Source organism: Notechis scutatus, chromosome Z (genome assembly GCF_049901735.1).
Source record: "Notechis scutatus isolate UNSWTSFEM ecotype Mainland chromosome Z, rNotScu1.2, whole genome shotgun sequence".
Taxonomy (NCBI): domain Eukaryota; kingdom Metazoa; phylum Chordata; class Lepidosauria; order Squamata; family Elapidae; genus Notechis; species Notechis scutatus.
In genome coordinates, this window is record NC_142025.1 from 124,978,661 (window position 1) to 125,002,708 (window position 24,048).

The window sequence follows — 24,048 nt, forward strand, 5'->3', positions numbered from 1 at the left end:
TTGTATTGACTGTTTTACTCTCAGTATAGTATTCTTTGGTGTTTGGTAGAAAAAATAAAAAAGGCCTCCCAGTTTTCAGATAATTTTTTTCAAGATTAACCAGGAAAGGAAAGGGACACCAAAAAACATGGTTTCCCAACACCACATGAAACCTAAAAGTGAACCCCTACCCAATAACTGACCACTGGAGACCATCTGACCTTCAGCATGGTTTCTGCATCATGTTGCTTTCTCGTGCTGAATGCTGAGGCAGAAAATGAGGTTTGGTATGTAGCCTTTGACCCAGAACGTTGACCCAGATTTCTCCAGTTAGCGAAACAAGGAAACACTCTCTGGAGAATTGGAATTCCTAAAAGGAAAACTTTATTGGATGCACACCATGTTGATACTGAAGAATCAAAACCAGGTCTGGTTTCCCAAGCAAATGCTTGCTCAGTTAAACAATACTTTCTCTTTCTTCCCCACTCCTTGTTGTGGTTAGCCGGCAGCAGGTGTGGACAGCTGAGGACAGCAAGGACTCAGATGAGGGGACAGGACCATTAGAGAGTGGACTGCTGCCTTCAGAGATTGTGGGGGCTGGCAGCAGTGATGAGGAGGTTCCTGAGGAGCCTGTGCCAAGTGCACGTGCGCGCACTGTTGCTCATAGGAAAGAGCAGCTACAACAGCACAGGTGACTCGGGAGTAAGGCTGCAAGGTAATGACCCCTCCTTCAAGAATATAAAAGGCAGCTGTGCAGCGAAGGTTCTTTGTAGGAAGCAAAGACGTTTTGAGACTCAGCCTCGTGGACATTATAGTTGGTATTTGAAGACTCTTGTGTTGTAAACTATTTCTTATCTGTTATTTTTTGGCAGCCTTGCAAAAAACTTGGCAAGGCTCTTTCTTGTTGGAGCTAATTAGTTGGAAGCAGCCTTTTATCTGTGAAGAAATAGGATTTATAGATGAAATATTAAAAGGTTATGCTGCTGCCTTTGTCGTGTTTGCTCTCTTGGAAACAGGTTTGGGTCAGAACACTCCTGGTGGATTATATTGTCCAATTATGAGATGTTCTTTAATTATGGGAACAGGCCATCTCTTTCTCAAGCACCTGCAGTGGTGACCTTGATGGCTTCCATGCTCTCATGATCTTTGCATACATTCTCCACATTCCATTTCCCTCTTTCCCTCCCCCGGTTCATTGGTGTTAAGCCTGGATTCCCCAACGGGTGTTAAGGAAAACAAACTAAACAGAACGTACAGCGAAGTCAGACAGGAAGACAGGTAAATGTGTGAGATAAGTTTTCTAGTTAACACGCAGTAAAAATACAGATACGCTTGTGCTATCAAAAATATAGTTTATTCCATTTAAGAATTATAGCATAGTCAAATGTAACGGTCCATTAGTCATCTATCAATTTCAGTCAAGTCTTGTCGGGGATACTCTATTTGCAAAGTCCGTGTTGAATAGCCAATGTCAGTTCACTTACAATAAATCAGTCCAATCTTTATCTTCTCTCCATTGAGAAAATCAACACTCCTTTTTCTCTCCCCGTTCCAGCAAGAACGCAGTCATCAATCCTTCCAGTAATTAGGGATCAGTAAGCCAGAGAGAGAGAGCTGCAATTGCCTCGCTTCTTATATAGTGCTTTTACAACCACACCCTTAATTACATTCCTGCAGTTAAAGTTACACACACTTTAACTAACAAACCATGATACCATATTTATTATTTTTACCCAAACCAGTTACAATGTTATCCCTAACATTTGGCAAGCTGAAAAACATTAAGGTTTGAAAGAAGCAAAGCAGTTCCATCTTGACGTGCTGACAATATCCTGCATTTTTCATTCTTTTCCTTTGCAGTTTGGGCCTTCAGACAGATCCTCTGCTGTCCTTCCATTTTGCTCGGGCCGTTGGCAAGTTGCCTCCCAACCACGACCCTGAGGAATACCAGCATTTCATCAACAAGTTTGGCACCCATTATATCAACAAGGTGAATCTGGGTGGGCGAGTTCGTTACTTGGTGGCTTTGAAAACTTGCATCATGACCTTAATGGGGTTCACAGCTGAGAAAGTCAAGCTCTGTTTAGATTTGAAAACAAATCTGAAACATATGGGGTTTGGGGGATCTATTTCCTTGCGTTCCAAATGTGCCAAACTCCAGTTTGGGAAATCTAAATTCAGGTTCCATGACCTTTACATGGACCAGGACACAGAGGTGGTTGGCGGTCACAAAAACATGGTCTTCTCGGAAAGCAGAGACATGCACCATCTCGCAGAATGGATGGATAGCACCAAAAGGACACCTGGGTTGGTGTCTTATTCCCTTTTATCTCTACACACCTTGTTGAACAAAACAGATCCCAGGAGGAATTTTTTAAAGCAAGCCATTGTGAGCTACATCAAACAAAGAGCCCTAAGGAGAGACTGTCGCCAAAGCTGTCCTGAGAACTTCAACAGCTTGGTCCACAAGTGCACTTGCATGTGTATACCCAACGGTGTCATCAATGACAAATGTTGTGGCACCGAGCAGGGCAGGGCTTACCTCAAGTTCCACGTGCACAGCGGATCTGGTCTTTGGGGTGACTACTTTTCCTCCACCGATGCCTACGTCAAAATTTTTTTCCAAAACCAGGAAAGGCGTACTAGGGTGATCGGTGGGAACGACAATCCTCAGTGGTCAGAAATTCTGAACTTTGGGGCTGTCACACTGGATGGCAATGACAAGTTTGTGATGGAGGTTTGGGACAGCGAAGTCTGGCATGATGAGCTCTTAGACCAATGTCAAGGGAGGCTGAGGTCAGGCTTTAGTGGCTGGCTCAGATGCTACCTCCAACATGGATACGTTTGGTTCAATTACATGTTGACATGTGCCCCCACTCTGACCGGCTCCAGCTGCCATGACTATGTCCCTTTGCATCTGCCAACCTCCTATTTCAATGACACTAATCCCAACTGGGAAACTTCATGGTCACACAAATTTCGTACCTAGGTACTCATCCTGATAAATTAAGGCATTATTCAGAATTGGAAGGGATCTAATATACAACAACCGAGAAAGAGTTATTGAACAGATAATTCCTATAAAATGTAGTCCTCAATTTACAGCCACAATTGAGCCTAACATTTATGCTGTTAAGTGAGACAATTGCTAGGTGAATTTTTGCCCCATTTTGCGCCTTTGCTTGCCACCGTTGTTAAGTGAATCGCCGCAGTTATTAACTCAGTAACACAGTTGTTAAGCGAATCTGGCTTCCCCATTGACCTTGCTTGTCAAAGGTGTCATAAAGGGATCACATGACCCCAGGATACAGCGGCTGTCATAAATATGAACCAGTTGCCAAATATCCACATTTTAATCACATGACGACCATGGGGATGCTATAACAGTTGCGAAAAAAACGGTCATAAGTCCCTTTTTTCAGTGCCGTTGTTAATTCAGTCACTAAATGAACTGTTGTAAATCAAGGGCTACCTGTAAAAATGTAGGTGGGCTCAATCATTTCTTTCTTCTTAATATCTTTGTTATTATGATGCACTAGCGCCGTGATGGCGAACCTATGGCATACGTACTGGGAGTGGCACGCAGAGCCACTTCTGCCGGCATGTGAGAGGTCGCCCGGAAGAGCCCCCCTGCGCATGTGTGCGCACCGCCCGCCCAATAGCTGATTGTCAGGTATCTGGTGTGCATGCATGGGTGTGTGCAGATGTGCACACATGCGCAGAAATGCCTGGGGCACATGGGGGTCTCGTGCACATGCGCAGAGATGTGCGGGGTACGCGCACACATGCGCAGGGCCTGGGGGTCCCCCGCGCACATTGCCTTCTGGGTGCTGGCAAGCGAGCGCAAGCGCGCTCACAATTTTTAGCACTGGAGGCCAGAAAGGTTAGCCACCACTGCACTAGTGCTTTTTCAAGTGGTCCCATTGTACTGTGGACCAGGTATATATGAGGGCCACCCCGTTGGGAACTTGTAACACGACATGGCCCCCTTTTTGCATATGTCATAATCACATCCTGTATGGATACTATATTTTTGTATTTAGCTTGCAAAAGATATATTTAGCTTGCAAAAGAAAATTGCTAAGGAAAGATGTCTAGGCAGATTCTCAGTCATCCAATCATGGTTATTTCAAAAATGCTTTTCTTTCCCCCAAGAGGCCACTGGATTTCCTTTGTTTTTCCTTGAAGATATTTCACTTCTTGCCCATGAAGCTTCTTTAGTTCAGCTCTTCTTCAGAACTGAAGAAGCTTCTTGGATGAGAAATGAAATGTCTTCAAGGAAAAACAAAGAAAGTCCAGTGGCCTCTTGGGAAAAGAAAAAAAAAAGCACCTTTGGCGAGATACAGTAGCAATCTTCAGATAGGTTATCAGATTAGAAGAGCGAGCAGATTGGCAGGAAGGACCAGAATTCAGTGAGCAGGAATGAGATTCGAGGAAGAACTGTCAACCATCAAAGCCATTGGTTCCAAGATGTGGAATGTTCTTCTTCCACTGGAAGTCTTCAAATAGAGGCTGGGGAGGAATCTGTCCCAATTGTAGGACAAATGGACTAAGCAGGATGTCAGACCAAGTGACCTCCAGAATCTCTTCCAATGCTATGATTGTACTCAGTATTTGGAGCCTGCAATCTAACATTAGCACAGGGTCTCACTGTGACTTAGGGTCAATATCCCTGATTGAGATCCCTTTTCTGCCTGTGTATTATATATGAAACTCTGAAACCGATGGACACCTGCCACATTTTCAAGGATGAGTTCAAAATAGACGCAGGAAACGTCCTGACCTAACTACACACCCATGTAAAAGAATTCTCTTCTGCCAGATCCTTCCTGTACTATTCAAGCTCCGCTTCTAATTGCTTTCAACAACTTTCACACGATCTGCACAATACATGTGAAACATATGAAAATAAATCTTCAAAATCTGACTGTGGTGTGTGCTTTGTTCTTTTTTTCCTCATTATATTGTTGTTTTAGAAAACTATTTAAAGTTGATTTGTACACATCCATAGGTTTCTGTAGGACTATGAATATTGCATAGATAATCAACACTAAAGTTTTTATGAATGAATGGCATGGCTTTTCTTTAACAGTGGAGAATGAGATGGGTTCCTCTAATGAAAAGAAGGGGAGATACAATAAACAATCTTTCAATATCTGAGGTGAGGTGCCACAAAGAAGAAGGGATAAATGTATTCTCCAAAGCACCTAAAGGGAAGTCAATGGATGAAAACTAATCAAGGAGAAAAACAGCCTAGAACTAAGGAGAAATTTCCTAAATAAGAACTAGAAGTAACATGATAGCACCTTTCCAGTATTTGAGAGGTTGCCATAAAGAGGAGTTAGCTTTATTTAGCAAAGCATCAGAGGGCAGGACAAGAAACAATGGATGGAAACTAATCAAGGAGAGAAGCAAAGTGGAATTAAGGAAAAACTTCCTCACAGTGAGGAGGACAATTAACCAGTGGAACAGCTTGCCTTCAGAAGCTATCGGTGCTTCATCACTGGAGGCTTTTAAGAAGAGACTGAGTATAGGATCTGCTGGACTAGACTAACCCTAACCTTCAAGGTCCCTCCCATTTCTGTTATTCTGACTCTGATTTTACTCCACTAGTTCAGATGAAATTCTGAATTGTCATCTCCAACATGAGGCTCTCCAGAAGAATGGGAGAAATAGATCCATTAGAGCAAATGGATGACAGAACCTTTTTTTTTTTTACAAAAAACATTAAAATAAATAAAATACTGGGGGGAGACTAGTCTGAATTGGGTTATGAAGCTGGCGTTGCTTCACCTCTTCCCATTGTACTCAAGGCTGCCGGCCGTGAGTCATTCCCAAATCTCGAACAAGCCACGGAGGCATCAGCGGGAAGGAGCCCGAAGGCCCCCTCGTCGCTTCTCCTGCCTCGGATTCTAGGGCTGGATCGGAGACCCGCATTGCTGGGAACTCACCCACCTTCAGAAGGTGGCACCCTGCTAGGGTGGCAAACTTGGCCCTTCTCTCAGACCTTCCCAGAGGCGGGACAAAGGGTGATGAACACCCAGCACGTGGCCTCTACGGAGAGCTTCCTCCCAGTAATTATTAAGTATTCGCATTACGTACCTTATATAAACGCTAATTCTTAATTTTAGGCAAGTTAGGGTGGTTGTTAATCCATGCCAGAGGTCTTCCTACCAGTTCCAAGCACGAGAAAACTACGTCCTTTGCTAAAATATAATATGTTTACAAATTGTAAAACACGCCTTTCGGGGTAAAACAGAGGCTGGAGAACGGATATTTCTAATTCGAGCGGCGACCATCACGCACTTCTTTATATATGCAAATCACCCTCTCTTTTTTTTTCCTCCCTCTTCTTCCCTCCCATTGGTTTTAGCCAATGGATGGGCGAGGATCGTTCTTTGGTCCTCCTCCTCCTCCGCGAGGACCTGCCTTCTTTTCTTTTCCAGCGTCTCTGCGCATATGCAAATTTAACGAATGCAATATTAAAAGGGGCGGAATCTTCCCGGGTCATAGAACATTGCCGGGAAGGAGCCTGCGAGAGAAAGGCGGAAGCGTCAACCCGGGCAGTGAAAGCGGAAGTTGCTGGTGAGTTGGTTGCAAAAAAAACCCCAAACGGGAGGACGAGTTCCCACGACGCGGGAAAGCTAGTTTTGTATTAGCGTCAAAGGGAGGGGAGACCAGCGGTGCAAAGTTCAAAAACTCTTGTTTGCAGTAAAATAAACCTTGTTAAAAAGTGGACAGGGTCGTGGGAGGCGCTGTTTTGGTGACTTGTTGGGGGATTGAATATAGGGGTCCTAAGAGTCAAGCAAAGAAAAGGGGGAGGGGGCGAAAAATGCACGCTTAGGTGGTCCCTAAGAATATGCTGACTTGCCTGCCAATGTTTTCCGGTGGACTGAGTGGTTTCAGTAAGATGGCTGGTCCTTCTTCTTTTTTTTTGCAAATTTTCATCTTCTATTTAAATCTTCTATTTAAAAATTTAAAAATAAATTTTGCAAAATTTAATCTGGGCGGGAAAATTGAGCGGACTTTGTCTCCGAACACGAATCTGAATGTGGGCTTAATCTGATGGAAATATCTATCTGCTGCTCTGATTGGGGTCAGGGAAGATCTGAGCATGTGCAGAGTGTACAACTGAGCCCAAAATTTTATGTGGCTAAGGGAGGCATTGGTTAAGGGGGGGGGTTGCTCCATTTTACAGCAGTTGTTAAGTGAATTGTGCAGTTAAGTTAGTCACAGGGTTAAGTGAATCTGGCTTCCCCATTGACTTTGGTTGTCAGAAGGTTGCAAAAGGGGATCACATGACCTTGCACACTGCAACCATCATAAGTATGAACTAGTGGCCAAATGTCTGAATTTTGATCCTGTGATCAGTGGTGGGATTCAAAAAAATTTATGACTGGTTCTGTGGGTGTGGCTTGGTGGGTTTGGATGGTGGGCATGACTTGGTGGGCGTGGCAGGGGAAGGTTACTGCAAAATCCCCATTCCCTCCCACCCCACTAACCTACTTTCCAGCTCTGCTCTCCTGTGCAGGGCAACCAAAGAAGAAGACCCAGCCAATCAGCTGGGACTCAGGAGGCAGAGAATAAATGGGAGCAGGACCAGTCAGAGGAGGTATTTGTCGGTTCTCCAAACTACTCAAATTTTCCTCTACTGGTTCTCCATAACTGGTCAGAACCTGCTGAATACCACCTCTGCCCATGATTGTAAGGGTGCTGCAATGATTGTAAGGGTGAAAAACAGTTTTCAGTGCCATTGTAATTCCAAATGGTCATTAAATGAATGTTGTAAATTGAGGATTACCTGTTTCTCCCATGCAACTGACTAGCCATTGCTAATATTGCTAAAGGTCATGTAGTGCCATAATAAAAGGGTACAATACTAATAAAAGTAGCTGGCAAACCGTTTTCGGGGTAGTGGTAATAATATCCAGGGATGGGTGTCTGTGGAGATTCTCAATCATCCAGGTCATAGTTGTCCCAAAGGTGCTTTTTCCAAAAAGTCAACTGGACTTTCTTTTCTTCCTCTTTGAAAACATTTCACTTCCCATCCAGGAAGCTTCTGCAGTTCTAACTGACTGGTGGGGAATGAAACGATTTAAGTTCTTTGCAATCATCTAGTTTTCAGCACTCTGAAGGTTGATTGTTAGTTCACAGCCAGTCATTGAGACCACTTGGGTTTTGTCTGTATCCTCAGAGTCCCCTGAATCAGAGTGCAAATGAGTGTAGAAAGTTAGCACCCACCCCTCTCCTAGAAAAATGAAATATCCTGGGAAATACTAAAAAGGCAGAATATTTCCCCTAAAAAGAGTAAAGTAGAAACTCAGAGAAGCAGAAACTCAGCCCCCCCCCACCTTTGTTAATGGGCCATTAAGGCCTAGGCCAGAGTATTCTACATAACAAAGGCCTCTACTCATCTCACCACCTGGCCTGGGAAGATTGCATCAGCCAGCATTCAGGTGAAGCCATGTGGTCCAGACAAAACCTACAAAGTTAGCTAAGGAGTCTGGGAGCCAATGGGATACATTTCTTACACAGGAACAGGAAACACTAAGGTGTGGCCCAACAGAGGTTATATAAGGGTCTCTCGGCATCTTGATCTTTCTTCTTGATCTTCTCTTTTCACCTTGGAGCATGTGATCATTCTTTTCACTTTGGAGCTCCAAGCCATGTGGTCCTGTCCACCATTAAACCTTCTAAACAGCCTCCATGTTTCCAGTGTCTTTTTCCTCACTTGGAACTGAACCCAGAAGGATGTTTCTTCCAACATTGGGCCTGTGTTGTAAGCAGGAGATAGGTTGTGTTATATCCCTTTCAGTGGTGGGATTCAAGTTTTTTTACTACTGGTTCTGTGGGCGTGGCTTAGTGGGCGTGGCAAGGGAAGGATAGTGTAAAATCTCCAGTCAGAGGTGGGATTGGTCGGTTCTCTGAATTACTCAAAATTTCTGCTATCGGTTCTCCAGAACTGGTCAGAACCTGCTGAATACCACCTCTGATCCCTTTTCATTTTGTTGAGGAAGGGCTGTTCTGTTTTGATATAGATGGCCTCTTTGACGCCTCTTTCAAACTTGTGATCCTTTTTCTGTCCAAAATGTGAACTTTGCTGTCCTCAAAAATGTTGAAAGAAATGTCCATCTGGATTCAGTTGCAAGTGGGGAGAAAGTCACTGGAAACATGGAGGCTGTTTGGAAAGATGGTTTAATGGTAGACAGGACCACATGCTTTGAGGTCCTGGACAATTGAGCACATTGATGAAAGAGAGATTTATACCCTTGGGCTTTGAACTTGCTTATCCTGATTGGTTATCAGATTCCCATGGGACCATGAAGACGTAACTTTATAGGTTGTCTTGAGTCCCAGGCTTGGTTGAACCTTGCTGGCTGGTGATGTACTGAAGAGGGTTGTGTTCTGAAAGGGTGTTGGGCAATTCCTATTATGGCTTAATGGCTTTGTCCTGATTTGGATCTTGAGTGAGGGCTAATCTTATCATGTCCTGAGGATGAAGGTCTAAGCTGGCCCAGTCTTTTGTCTTGTAGATAGGTTGACACCAAAATTTTTGCTTGTGGGGCAGGGAGCTGTGGCTCCTAGTTTATGTCTTTAGAAACATGTTTCTCCTTTAGGGAAAATATAATATTCTGCCTTTTAAATATTTTCTACAATATTTCATTTTTCTAGGAGAGGGGTGGGTGCTAACTTTCTTCAAAGACATGACCCTTGCTTTTCACATCCAAACGGACTGTTGAATACAGAGTTGGTTCTCCTGTGTTGTGCCATGCACTTGTGAATTGGTTGTTTTGTTTCCCCAATGTAAACGTCTGGAGATGTCTGGCTGCATTGCATTGCATATACCACATTGCTGTTTGTATCTGGGTGTTTTCAGAGGTCCGCTGATTTGAAAGAGGCCATCTATATTAAAATTGAATAGCCCTCCCTGAACAGTTCATGTCCTGTTTACAATGCAATCCCAAGAATTACACTCTGATTCAGGTGACTCTGAGGTTATAGATTAAACCCCCAAGTGGCCTCAATGGCTCTGAGTGTTAAACAAACAGATGATTGCAAAGAATATAAACCTTTCCATTCCCCATTAGTTATGTTGGAAGAAACATCCTTCTGGGTTCAGTTCCAAGTGGGGAAAAAGACACTGGAAACATGGAGGCTGTTTGGAAAGATGGTTTAATGGTAGATAGGACCACATGGCTTGGAGCTCCAAAGTGAAAAGGATGATGATATGCTTCAAGATGTTGGGTGAAGGAAAAGAAGGGGGAAAGGGGGGGGGGTCAAGATGCTGAGAGTGCAAGTTTTATACCCTCAGTTGGGCCACACCTTAAGCGTTTCCTGTTCCTGTGTAAGAAATGTATCCCATTGGCTGTCAGACTCCCAGGGGTGGGGGTCTTAGCTAACTTTGTAGGCTTTGTCTGGATCACATGGCTTCACCTGAATTCTGGCTGATGCAATCTTCCCATGTCAGGTGGTGAGATGGGTAGAGGCCTTTGTTATGCAGAATATTCTGGCCCAGGCTTAATGGCCTGCCCATTAACAAAGATGGGGATGAGCTTCTGCTTCTGAGGTGAGTTTCTACTTCCCTTTTAGGTGAATATTCTGCCTTTTTAGTATTTCCTAGGATATTTCATTTTTCTAGGAGAGGGGTGGGTGCTAACTTTCTACAGTTAGTTACAACTTAAGAAGCATCTTGGATGAGAAGTGAAATGTTTTCAAATTAAAAACTAAGAAAGTCCAGTTGGCTTTTGGAAGAAAGCACCTTTGGGATTTCCAGGGATGAAGTTCCAGAACATCCACACAAACACTGCACACCATTTAGGAAATTAACCACTGAATAGATAAGAAAAAATGTCTTGCTGTATTCCAGCGGGGAAGGGCTTGTTATAGCAATGGTAGAGATGCAAAAACATGTTGAATGGCACTTTCAAAACCAGTGGCTTTATTGTGGAAAAGAAAATAGCAAAAGGGGTACATTGTAATGCACAAATTCACGTAGACTTGTTAGTTTTCAAGCAACCATAAGCAACACTTAATTATAGGTTCATTTCAGACTTAAAAGATGTTGTATTTGCTGCGAAAACCAGAAATGTTTCAAAGCTTGCTCTCTTAATGATCCAGAATCCACACCCTCTTCCTACAAAACTGTCCATAAACTCCTAAAAGGCACAGTTAAGTGATACTCACCTGATTCAAGCCTTCAACGCATTTGCCCGGCAACTTAAAAATATGCTTCTTACAACAGGTAGAAAAAGACAATCCTACAGAAAGATATCTATCTTTGTGGGTCTCTAAAGATAGCAAGGTTATTAAGACATTCACTTTGGTTTTGAAGGCAGGAAAAACATCTTGCAGATAGGCCTCGACTTACAGTGAGAATTGAGCCCAAAATTTCTGTCGCTAAGTAAGACAGTTGTTAGGTGAGCTTTTCCCCATTTTGTGACCTTTCTGGCTACAGTTGTTAAGAGAATCCCTGTTAAATTAATCCCCGTTGTTAAATTAATCTGGCTCCCCCATTGACATTGCAGTCATCCTAAATATGAACCATTTGCCAGAAATCTTGAATTTTGATCACATGACCATAGGGATGCTGCAATGGTTGTAAGTGTGGAAAAATGGTCATAAGTCACTTTTTCCAGCGTGAGTTGTAACTTCAGTCACTGTTCTGACCCAAACCCTTTTCCAAGAAGACAAACAATAACCAAAGGGAACAGAAACCTTTTAATGAGTCTTACGAATCCCCAGTTAAAAGGCTGCTGCAAACTAATTAACTTTGATAAGCACAAACCTTGCCAAAACTGTACAAGACTGCCAAGAATCACAGGTAAGAAATATTTCACAACACAAGAGTCCAAATTAAGATACTGTAATATCCACGAGGCTGAGTTTCAAAACGTCTTTGCTTCCTGCAAAGAACGTTTGCTGCACAGCTGACGGAGGGGCCATTACCTTGCAGCCTTACTCCCGAGTCGCCCGTGCTGTTGCAGCTGCTCTTTCCTGCGAGCAATCCTGCATGCACACGCACTTGGCACAGGCTCCTCGGGAACCTCCTCATTGCTGCTGCCAGCCCCCACAAAGTCTGAAGGCAGCAGTCCACTCCCTAATTGTCCTGGCCCCTCATCTGAGTCCTCGCTCTCCTCAGCCATCCACAACTGCTGCCAGCTAACCACAACAGTCACTAAACGAACAATTGTAAGTCAAGGGCTATGTATATTGGCAATCCCTACTAGCATCTCAAGAATGGTTAGGCACACAACATCTAGGGAAGGGTCAGAGAAAGAAACCCATCTTCCTGTTTGCAGAAATGGGATAATGGTTGCAGGTTAGAGCCATAGTGGCCCAGTGGTTAGAATGCAGTATTGCAGGCTAACTCTGCCCACTGCCTCTTGTTCGATCCTGACAAGACTGAAGGTTAACTCCATCTTTCCAAGGTCAGTAAAATAAGGACTCCGATTGTGTCGGGCAATATGCTAATATTGTAAGCTGCCCAGAGAATGTAGTAAAGCACTATGGGGCAGCATATACAGGTAGTCCTCGACTTACAACAGTTCATTTAGTGACCATTCAAAGTTACACCGGCCCTGAAACAAGTGACTTTCGACCATTTTACACACGTGCGACCTTTGCGGCGGCCTCATGATCATGTGATCAAAATTCAGAAGCTTGGCAAACAGTTCATACTTACGACCATTGCTGAGTCCCAAGGTCATGTGATCGCCTGTTGTGACCTTTTGATGAGCAAAATCACTGGGACAGCAAGATTCTGTTAACAGCCATGTGGTTAACTTATCAACCGCACTGATTCACTTAACAAGTGTGGCGAGAAAGGTCGTAAAATGAGGCAAAACACTTAAGAAATGTCTCACTTAAACAGCCTAAATTTTGGGATTGTAAGTCGAGGACTGTCTGTACAGTAAGTGCTGTTGCAGATTAGCTTCAAGTGCCAGGTTGGGGGTGGCCCTCCAAATTGACAATCCAGCCGCTTAGGTGTATGTTGTGTTGCTGTCGCAGGGATGGAAAGGAAACGAACGGCTCCCAAAGCCCAGCCTGACGATGCAGGGACCCAGACTGACCTGCGCTGGGAGCGTGAGGTCAGTGGCAACCAATGGCAGGTGTTCCCACCTGAGCAGAGTGAGGCCCTCAGCCAAGCAGCTCGGTAAGTTGGCTTCCTAGAAGAGGAAGAGGAGAAAAAAATAACGCAGCAGCCTGGAATTGGTTGCTGAGGTTGCAATGCATGTTCCCTGCAGGGCACGGAAATGGTCAGAAAAATTAGGAGACGACCATGTGGACCTGCGCAAGATGTTGCAGAGGAACAAGCAGAGCGGTCAGGAGAACCGTGTCCGTGCGGCTGTCTGGGATCAGAAATCTTGTAAGTTTCTGTTTCTAATTGTATAGGTAGTCCTCAACTTACAGCAGTTCATTTACTGAACGTTCAAAGAAACAGCGGCCCAGAAAAAAGTCACATGACCATTTTTCGCACAACCGTTGTGCTGTGTTTCCCCAAAAATAAGACCTATCCGGAAAATAAGCATTAGCACTTTTCAGGATGCTCTTAATATAACCCTACCCTAAAAATAAGCCCCAGTTAAGATCATCAGCCAGATGGGTTTATTTATATATTTCTCCCCAAATAAGTGAAAATAAGACCTAACCGGAAAATAATTCTGAATATCTCTCTTGGAGCAAAAATTAATATAAGACCCATTGTTATTTTCAGGCAAATATGGTAGCATCCCCATAGTTGTGTAAATCAAAATTCAGGCACTTGTCAACTGACTCATGTTTATGACGGTTGCATTGTCCCAGGGTCATGTGATCTCCTTTTGCGACCTTCTGACAAGCAAAATCAATTGGGGAAAGCTGGATTTACTTAAGAACCATGTGTGATTCACTTAACTATGGCAGGGAAGGTTGTAAAATGGGATAAAACTCACTTAAGAAATGTCTCACTTAGCAACAGAGAATTTGGGATCAATTGCAGTCGTAAATTGAGGACTACCTGTATTTATTGCATTTATATTCTGCTCTTTAGGTGAACATTGCCAGTGTCCACCTTAACTGCTCCTGCCCTTTGATTCTCATACAGGTGGTCCCTGACCTATAACTCATTTAGGAACTTCTCAGAGTTGAACACCTTGAAAAAAGGGACTTGTGTCCAGTCCTCTTATTTGCAACTGCAGCCTTCTCACAATCACATGATCAGAATTCAAATGCTTGGCAACGGGCTTGTATTTACCACAGTTGCAGCTTCCTAGGTCACATGTTCACCATTTGTGACGTTCCCACCGGGCGACTGGCACGCAAAGTCAATGGAGAAAGGCGGATTCGCTTAAGGACCACATGGTTTGCTTAGCAACCATGGCAAAAAATGTTAAAGGGTTGTTTAACAACCCTTGCTTAACAATGGAAATTCTTGTTGCACTGGGTTCTGATAAAACAAGAGATCGTCCTTGACTTACAACTACAATGGAGCCCAAAATTTCTGTTGTTAAGTGAGACATTTTTTTTGTTCAATAATTTTTATTGTTATTTTCCAGCTTTAAAACATGTTAATCTTAATTTTAGTGGTACTGTGTCATCATTATTATACACATTATTATTCAAACTGATCTCATATTATACAAATTGTTATACAAACCAATCTCATAAATATCTACATTTGTATATCTTTATATACATTTATATATTTTTATCTGTAACTTTCTTATTTCCTTTTATCTTTGTTTCTCTTACTCCAAGTGAGACATTTCTTAAATGAGTTTTGCCTCATTTTCTGACCCTCCTTGGCACAATTGTTAAGTGAGTCACTACAGTTGTTAAATTAGCTACACAGTTGTGAAATAAATCTGGCTTTCCCATTGATTTTGCTTGTCAGAAGGTCACAAAAACAAATCACATGATCCTGAGACACTACAACCGTCAGAAGTATGAACTGGTTGCCAAGCACATGAATTTTGATCACATGATCATGGGGACATTACGAAGGTCGTACATGTGAAAAATGGCCATAAGTCACTTGCTTCAGTGCTGTTGTAACTTCAAACAGTCATTAAATGAACTGTTGTAAGTCAAGGACTACTATATCATAAAATGTGGCTACATGTATGAGAGACATGGTTGAGCCAAGGGAAGGAGTCAAACCAGGAATTAATCTGGAATCCATATGTAGGCACAGGAGAGTGAATTCTCACCCTCCTTACTTGCCGCTAAACTTTTATTTGGATAAGAGACTAGCGGTAGACAGCATGATTTCTCTTCCTCCTCTGCACCTCAGAGAGATTTAGACTGGATTTCTTATATTAATTCAATTTTATTATCCTTTCCCCCTTTTTCGCCCACATGGGTGCAGATTTTGTCTGGCAATGGGAAGGAGATGAGGAAAACGACTGGATTCCATACCCCGCTACCACCTGCTTGAATTTACGGGCAGCTAAGAACGGTGACCGGAGACCCATAGTGTATTTGACATTTAGTCGAACGCGCTACAAGCTGGACACAGCCCGCATGGTGCAGACAAACCAGCGGACTAAATTTGAACGTCGGATGGACTGCAGGGAATCAGGTATCAGTGTCCAGGTAGACCACAGGGGAGCCCAAAATTTATGTCTCTAAGTGAGACATTTGTTAAGTGAGTTCCCCCCCATTCCCCCCCACCTTTCTTGTCACAGTTGTTAAGTGAATCAGTGTAATTGTTCAGCTAACGACATGCCTGTTATTAGATGGGGAATTTGGTTTCCCCGTGGGCTTTTTCTGGTCACAAAGTCGGAATCACATGAACCTGGGATCACATGACCTTGGGACACTGCCCCCATAGTAAATTCGAACCCATTGCCCGGTTTTTTAATTTTGATCACATGACCCTGGGGATGCTGCAACATTCGTAAGTGTGAAGCATAATTGTAAGTTGCATTTTTTTCAGTGCTGTTGTAACTTTGAGCCGTCACTAAATGAACTGTTGTAAATCGAGGGTTACCTGTACAGAAATTTATTCTGATGCTGGGAATTGAACTGTGGAACTTGGCTGGGCTCTATCCTTACAAGTGGAAATCTGTGAGCATAGATTTGGCCTCGGGGCCCCTCTTCCTCTGGGACAATGTCATAAACATGAGTCAGTTGACAAGTGTCTGAATTTTGATCTCTATGGAGATGCTACCATATTTGCCTGAAAATATTAATTTTTGCTCCAAAAGACACATTCAAAATTATTTTCCAGTTAGGTCTTATTTTCATTTATATTGGGGGAAATATGATAAATGAGCCCATCTGACTGACGATCTTAACTGGGGCTTATTTTTAAGGTAGGGTTTATATTACGAGCATACCAAAAAAAATCATGATAACGCTTATTTTTGGTTAGGTCTTATTTTGGGGAAAATGCAGTAAATGTGTGTCTGGTTATCTTAACTGGGGCTTATTTTTAGGGTAGGGCTTATATCGAGCATCCTGAAAAATTTTCCAATTAGGTCTTATTCCGGGGAGAGACTGCACCGTGGTTGTGCAAAAAATGGTCATGTGTGACTTTTTTTCAGTGCCGTTGTAACTTTGAATGGTCACTAAATGAACTGTTATAAATCAAGGGCTACCTGGTCAGAAATTAATTCTGATGCTGGGAATTGAACTGTGGAACTTCGGCTGGGCTCTATCACTCCTTGCAAGTGGCAATTTGCGAGCTTAGATTTGGCCCCGGGGCCCCTCCCTCTCTGTCCTTACACAGGAATTGAAACTACAACTGAACCTACCCCGTCTCCCGTCCCATTTTGCCTTTCCCTTTCTTTTCCTGATTCAGATGCAACAGAAGCAGAGGTTGGATCTCAGCTGAGCAGCAGTGACTTGGATGCCAGTATGGTGGTTCCTGCTAAGAAGTGCCAGACTGAATTAGATGCCCCTGCATCTCAGGGGCAAGGAGATGATGTCAGTAAGTGCCAAGAAAATGATTTTAGAGGTCAGTGCGTGACGGTATGGCAGAAAGAACAGCCTGGCCCTTCAGAAATAAGAGTCGTGGTGGAAGTTGGTAATAGGAACTGCGATTAGGAGTCTCATAAGAAGTTAAAAGGTAAAGGTTTTCCTTGTCCAGTTACATCCGACTCGAGGGGGTGGTGCTCATCTCTGTTTTTTAGCTGAGCGAACCAATGTTGTCTGAAGATGCTTTCGTGGTCATGTGGCCAGCATGTCTATACGCTGAAGCACACGGAATGCTATTACCTTCCCACCGAAGGGATACCTATTAATCTACTCACATTTGCATGCTTTTGAACTGCTACGTTGGCAGGAGCTGCAGCCCATAATGGGAATTCTTCCTGTCACATTGCTCTCGGGTCTCAAATCTGGGCTTTCAGCTTTCCAGCTGACAAGCTCAGGGTCTTTAATCTCTGATCCATTGCAACCCCCACCCCCCACCCCAAAAAAGAAGTTAGAAAGTTGCTGAAATACCCCTTTAATTACCATATTTTTTGGTCTATAAGACACTCTGGACCACAAGACACACGTTACTTTTAGAGGAGGAAAACAAGGGGAAAAAAATCTGCTTCTGCCTCCCAGCATCTATCTGGTATTCTTCTGGCTAGCATCCTTGCAGCAAACAGCCAACAGCCTAGTTAGCTTCAGCACGTTGTACTCCATTGTGCCCACTACCACTCAACTGAGCTGAGTTGCTGCCACTACTGAAGAACGCTGGAGCCTTTGCTTCCAATTGTTGCCTATCCCCACTGTCTATCGCCGCCCGCTTACCAGCCACGTTCGCCGCCAATCGCTGCAGCACATTCACTGTGGCCCATTCGCCACTGGTGATGAACAGGCAGCGGCAAACAAGCAACAATAGACGGTGGCAGTGGTGATACCTACCGCCTAGAACAACTGATTGGTGGTATTCTGAGAGGCCGATCTAACCGCCAATCAGCTGCTCGGCAGAGAAGGCTTCAGCGTTCCACAGCGGTGGTATACCAACCCCCCCTCCCCCGCTGCGATATTTGCTCTAAAAGACGCACATTTGCATCCACTTGGTGGGGGGGCAAGTGCATCTTGTAGTGCAAAAAATACAGTAAGTGCAAAACCAAAGACGCTAGAATGATAAAGAATAAGGACCTTGTCTCTTTTTAATGCTGAGATTGTAGGATGTCAGCCTAAGCCATCTCTGTTTTCAATGCAAATTGGGTGTCTTATTATTATTTGTTTAACCTACAGAGGCAGTGAAGACATTGACAGTGAAGGGAAAAGCTCCAGTGGACCCAGAGTGCAAAGCCAAATTGGGCAAAGTAAGTCATCGGGATCATTAATGACCTTTCCGGGAATAGAATATTTGCTAAATCAGAGTCCAGAGTTTGGTCAGCAAACAAGTTGGCAGATGTTGTCAGGACATTTGCCAAGAAGGCTTTAGGGAAGAATTGATATCTTTAATGGGATTGCTGTGGGAAAGACCTTGGGAACTGAGCAAAGACAGGCTGCCTAGGGCATGGTCAAGTAAGAGGCAGCTTAGCCTAGAGTTCGACAGTGGGTGAGACAAGAGACTCAGAAGGGATTCTCTTAAGATATAGGATTTTAAAAGTAATGGCGGGAGAATTGTATTTTCAGGCTTGCAAGATTCTGTTAATGTAGTACAACAGAATTAGCTCATTGGTTATGTTTCCTATCTGATCTGTCCGGTAGGGACGAGAGCATCTGCGGTTAGCAATGCCTGCCTTGTAGGTTGGAGATCCCCTTTTGAAGAAGCCAATGGGAAAGGAGAAGGAAGCAAGGAGTGGCATCTTAGCATAGGCCAGTAGATTAACCAGAGAGACCAAGGACATGGTGTTATGACCCACGTGGTCAAGGCAAGGCAGGGGCCTCTAGACCAGGGGTGTCAAACTCAATTTCATTAAAAGTCTCATCAGGGTTGCATTTGACCTTGGTGGGGCAGGGGTGTGTGGCCAGGGGGCGTGGCCAGCTCAATGTCACTCGTGTCGGGGAAGCCTGTGGTGGCGCAAGCCAACAAAAACTGGCTCTCAAGTTCTGTGTTCAACTGCGACAACTTCCTGCAACCCTCTGACAGAGAAAATGGAGCTCGGGAGGGCCCACATGTGGTCCTTCTGTGCTCTAGTTTTCACTGGTAGAGGCATCGTGGGCTGGTCCTTCGCTGTTTCCAGATCAGCCCCGTGGACCAGATCTAAGCACCATGCGGGCCAGATGCGGCCCACAGGGCCTTGAGTTTGACACCCCTGCTTTAGAGAGTCCTACATTGCTCTCAATAAATGTTCAAATAAACAGCCCACTAATGATCGGTAAAGCTCCACCAAAGGTGGTGTTCAGCCGGTTTGGACTAGATCTGGCATACCGGTAGCGGAAATTTTGAGTAGTTCGGAGAACTGAAAAATGCCCCTCTGACTGGCCCCATCCCCACCCCTCCCCGCCGTTACCTCTCCTATATTCCCTTGTTTTTTACCTCAGCTTATTCGCGCAACAGAGCGGATTGCTGCACCTCAGCTGAGCTAGAAAAACAGCACAGCTCACCAGCATTGTTACAAAGGGCAGTTTTTGAGTTCTGTGTGTGCGTGCGAAGCAAAAAAATTGGAAACCCACCACTGGGCTCCACCCCAGGCTACCCTGAAGGCAGCCATCTTCAGTCCATCAAGCAACAGCCCCTATGTTACCAGGAAAGTCCACAGAGTAGGAGCATGCTCACAGGACCCAGGGTCCCAAGTCCAGTCCAGCTAACTAAGCAAGTCCACAAGGCAAACTATAGTCCACAAGGTAAAGTTCATGGACAAGACATCTAGCAAAGGCAGAGCGCAAGGCAAAGGTAGCTATAAAGACAAAATAAAGCAAAGTGCAAACAGCAGACCACAAGGCAAGGCCAAAATCCAAGGGAGAAGACAGTCCTCGGCTAGGCAAAGCAACAGCCTTCAAGGCAAGGCAAAGGCAAACAAAAGACAGAGTTGAAGCCTGTGTGTGTGTGTGTTCCTTATCAGGAGGGATGAGAGAGTAGCCTTGCAGTCCTTCTCTGGGCTTGCCCCCTCCAAAGCGGGCTCCGATGGGGCCATGACACATGGTTTTCTGTCATTGCTCTCTCTTAATAACTTTATGCATTTATTTATTTATATCCCTCCTTTGTTTCTATGATCAACTACATGGGCAATAGTCATTGCAGGAAGCTTCTCCTGATGGCGTGAGGCATAGCCTTGCTCACTTAGATAAGAAGTGCATAACCCAAAGCTGCCCAAGATGAAATTAAAATAGATAAGGAAGACAGGAACAAACAAGCCTACAAGGAATGCTCTATAGATAACAAAGGCAAGGACAGGGCAGGGTCAAGGAATGCTCTATGGATGGGTAACGAACTTTTGTCTCTCACTGGCTATATGAATATATAAGATGTTTGCCACACTGTTAGGTGTGGCTTTTTATTTGCATGCTTGCTTCCTGTAACCTGTGGAACTGTCCGCCCAGATATTTGGCCAAAATAAAAGCTGTTACTTTTTCCAAGCCTCTGCTTAAGTCTCTTTTTGGAACTTTGATGACTTGACTACATTTTGGACCTTATAGCAGGATCTGGTTTAGTTAGTAGTTGGATGGAGCCCTACAGGAAGTCCTAAGGCTGTAGGCCAGACTAGCAAATTGGAAGAAGATAATTGCATTTTTCAGCCAAGGAAACTGCATGTTTATCTGTGAAGTCACCAGGAGTCAAACCTAGCTTAGAAGAGGCTTTCTTTTCTTTTCTCATTTTTTTCATTCCTTTGCTTTGAATAACCTCTCTTCCTCTTTCTTGCCCTTTCTAAAGGCCCATGTTTATTGCGAAGGAGATGCCATTTACAATGTGATGTTGAATCAGGTGAGTGGACCCTACCTGTTTTTTTTTTTTCCAAGCAAGATTCTGCCTTGTTGGAAAAAAAAGGTGGAAGAATTAGCTTCATCCCTTAATTTCAGTTTCAGAGTCTACCAAATGAGATCAGGCGAGGCCTATCTCTAAATCTCTTGTCCTTAGCAAGATTATCTGGAGGATAAAATTGTGGGGAGAACTATATAATCCTTCCTAAGAGGCACGAAAGATAGAACTAGAAACTAATGATGTAAGTCAGTGATTCTCAACCTTTTCTTCACCACGGACCCGCCCCCCCTTAAATACCTTTTGTGGTCATGGACCATGGCCACAGACCCCCAAGACTCAACTCAAGATTTAAATAATATTTTTTTCAATCCTTCACAAATCCTTGGTGATGACATTGCGGTCCCCCGAGGGGTCCATGGACCACGGGTTGAGAGCCACTGATGTAGGGGGAGCTTATTGATAAATTTGGGCTCCCCACTTCCTCAGCTGGCTTCATATCATCCTACAGAGCAAAAAATTCCCTGAAGAGATTGGCGAAATAGTTGCATGAAAGCCTGATCTTTCATAAGAAGTTTGTTCTAAAGGCATATAGGAGAGCAGAACATGGAATAGAAATGGAAGCAGATGTTGTCTTCTCATTTCTGACCAGCTCCTTTTTCTTCATCTTGGCTTCCTCCAGACAAACCTTCAATTCAACAACAATAAATACTATATCATACAACTGTTGGAAGAGGACAATGCACGGAACTACAGTGTCTGGATGCACTGGGGGCGCGGTGAGTTGGGGCAAGAAATTGAGTCATGGAGGAAAGAAGGAAGAGCAAAGCTAACAGACCTGGAACAGGAGTAGGCCTTAATTTTTAATACAAACTAAAAACAAATCATGGCTCTATCATGGTTTCACCTAGCAATCATGGATCTAGGATTGTTTTTCTCAACCTTGGCAACTTTCAAGATGCGTAGACTTCAACTTCCTGAATTCATGCTGGCTGGGGAATTTTGGGAGTTGAAGTCCACACATCTCAAAGTTGTCAAAATTGAGAAATACTATCAGAGATTTCACTGCCTAATGCTATAAGCGGTTTGAATGCAGTATTGCAGGCTAACTGCCAGGAGTTCAATCCTGACCAGTTCAAAGATGACTTAGCCTTCTGTCCTTCTAAGGTCGCCAAAATAAGGACCTAGATTGTTGGAGGTACCGTATTTATCGGCGTATAACACGCACAGGCGTATAACACGCATCTTCATTTTAAGAGGGAAATTTCAGGAAAAAAAATTAAATTTCTAAATAAAAACTTTGAAGCAAAATAAGGGTAGCTCAGAACTTTTTTTATTAATATTATTACCACTTACAAGGTAAATCAGTGGTCCCCAACCTTTTTGTACCAGGGACCGGTTTCAAGCAGAAAATTTTTGCAAGGACCGGGGGAGAGAAGAGAAGGAGGCTTCGCTCTCTCGCTGCTCCACCATCCAAGGAAGAAACTGCTTCAAAGAGCGGGGGCTTTTCCTGTCGCCGCAGCTATTCCGAGCGCCCGTTTCACCCCCACTCCCACCCCGCGCGCGCGCTTCAATCCACAGTGTCCCATTCTGCCTGCCTGCCTGCCTGCCTTAGTTTCTGGTTGTTTGGGAGCAGCTTCGGCTGAGAATAATAACTATTCGCCTCTTTTACTCAGCCGAAGCTGTTCCGATTCAACCATTAACGAAGGCAGGCAGGCAGGCAGAACGGAGCACTGCGGGCGGGCGGGCGGACGGGGTGGGGAGAAACGGGCGCTTCAGGGAAGCTGCGGCGACAGGAAAAGCCCCCGCTTCTTTGAAGCAGTTTCTTCCTGTGCTGGTGGAGGAGCGAGAGAGCGACTGAGAGAGCTGACCCAGAGAGAAGGACAGGCTTCGGTTGCTTCTTCCCTCCCCTTCTTTCATTTGTGTCCTTGATCCCCGATCCCAGCAGCATTCACCGAAGGCTTCTTAACATTATATCGGCGTATAACACGCATACATCATTTGCCCCCTATTTTCAGGGGGAAAAAGTGCGTGTTATACGCCGATAAATACGGTAATATGCGGACTCAGTAAACTAGAGATGGCTGTAAAGCACTGTGAAGCTGTAAAGCACTGTAAATGCTAAATTTTACGTTATCGTAAATACCTTTAAAAAAATGATTGAAATGTTAGTGAATAATGATACATCAAGTTTTTGGATTCTTCTGGAGTGCTTGGATTTTTTCCCCCTGAGTTCTAGAATATGACTTCACCTCTTTTGCACTCCTCAGTGGTCCTTTTGTCATTACATTCATTCATTCATTAATTCATTCACACCATAGTGGTTAGAATGCAGTATTACAGGCTAACTCTTCCCACTGCGAGGAATTTGATCCTGATGGGCTCAATCCTACTATCCTTCTGAGGTTGGTAAAATGAGGACCCAGATTGTAGCGGCCCATATGCTGATTCTGTAAACCAGTTAAAGAGGGCTCTAAAAGCACCACGAAGTGGTATATAAGTTAAGTGCTATTGTTATTCATTCAGTTATTCTTTTTTTTTTCCTTTCTTTCTTTTTATTTCCTAGTGGGTAAACCTGGCCAGCACTCCCTCATTCCTTGCTCTGGAGATTTAATGAAAGCCAAAGACATCTTCACCAAAAAGTGAGTTTCTCTAAAAACAAGGGTCTTCAATCTTGACAGCTTTAAGACTTATGGCCTTCAACTCCCAGAATTCCTGAGCTAACATGAGTGGAGGAGGAATTCTGGGAGTTGAAGTCCACAAGTCTTAAATCTGTCAAGTTTGAAGAACTCTATTCTAAAACTTCTGACAGCATCCTTACCCCACTCAACATCTCCCTTCTCCTGAAACTGATTTTTTTTCCCCTCCGAGGTTCCTAGAGAAAACCAAAAATGAATGGAACACACGTGCCAGCTTCCAGAAGGTCACAGGGAAATACGATCTTATTCATCTGGACTACAAAGCCAACAATGCTGTAAGGTTTTTTGACAGAAAGAGCAGAGGGGAAAAAGCAGCTTAGGAAAACAGAAGGATATTTTGTTCATGAGGCCTCATTTTGCATTCCTGCCAGGACAATCCAGAAGCTGCCCCCAAGAAGACAGTTTCCATACCCCAGGTGGTCTCCCAACTGGACTTAAGGGTACAGGCTTTGGTAGAGTTGATATGTAGTATTCAGACGATGGAGGAGATGGTGATCGAGATGAAGTACGACACCCGAAAAGCTCCACTAGGTACGCTACCCTGGTTTGTCCCTCTTACCCTTAGTTTTAATTTACTTA

The 24,048-nt window shown here is 44.0% G+C and overlaps 2 protein-coding genes and 1 non-coding gene across 7 annotated transcripts in view; 2 read left to right on the forward strand and 1 right to left on the reverse strand.

The window, feature by feature from the left end:
- The window catches only part of LOC113425321 (perforin-1-like), a 47,943-nt gene extending 43,037 nt beyond the window's left edge, over positions 1–4,906 (forward strand). For all 4 annotated transcript variants that reach the window (XM_087947959.1, XM_087947960.1, XM_087947961.1 and 1 more), the window contains exon 3: positions 1,840–4,906. In XM_087947959.1, the coding sequence (XP_087804085.1) occupies positions 1,840–2,968 (1,129 nt within the window). In that variant the 3' untranslated portion in view covers positions 2,969–4,906. The remainder of the gene's footprint in view (positions 1–1,839) is intronic.
- An 817-nt stretch (positions 4,907–5,723) lies between these two features.
- On the reverse strand, positions 5,724–6,054 carry LOC148129235 (Nuclear RNase P). Its single transcript, XR_015746151.1, has one exon.
- A 437-nt stretch (positions 6,055–6,491) lies between these two features.
- PARP2 (poly(ADP-ribose) polymerase 2) overlaps positions 6,492–24,048 on the forward strand; it is a 29,261-nt gene continuing 11,704 nt past the window's right edge. Inside the window, exons 1-11 of one of the 2 annotated variants that reach the window (XM_026687404.2) lie at positions 6,492–6,564; positions 12,988–13,132; positions 13,224–13,345; positions 15,326–15,538; positions 16,763–16,891; positions 18,157–18,227; positions 20,726–20,776; positions 21,453–21,549; positions 23,337–23,412; positions 23,642–23,744; positions 23,841–24,000. In XM_026687404.2, the coding sequence (XP_026543189.1) occupies positions 12,990–13,132; positions 13,224–13,345; positions 15,326–15,538; positions 16,763–16,891; positions 18,157–18,227; positions 20,726–20,776; positions 21,453–21,549; positions 23,337–23,412; positions 23,642–23,744; positions 23,841–24,000 (1,165 nt within the window). In that variant the 5' untranslated portion in view covers positions 6,492–6,564; positions 12,988–12,989. Of the gene's footprint in view, positions 6,565–7,492; positions 7,592–12,987; positions 13,133–13,223; positions 13,346–15,325; positions 15,539–16,762; positions 16,892–18,156; positions 18,228–20,725; positions 20,777–21,452; positions 21,550–23,336; positions 23,413–23,641; positions 23,745–23,840; positions 24,001–24,048 lie in introns of those variants that run through there. The other variant, XM_087945144.1, reaches the window with a different exon arrangement.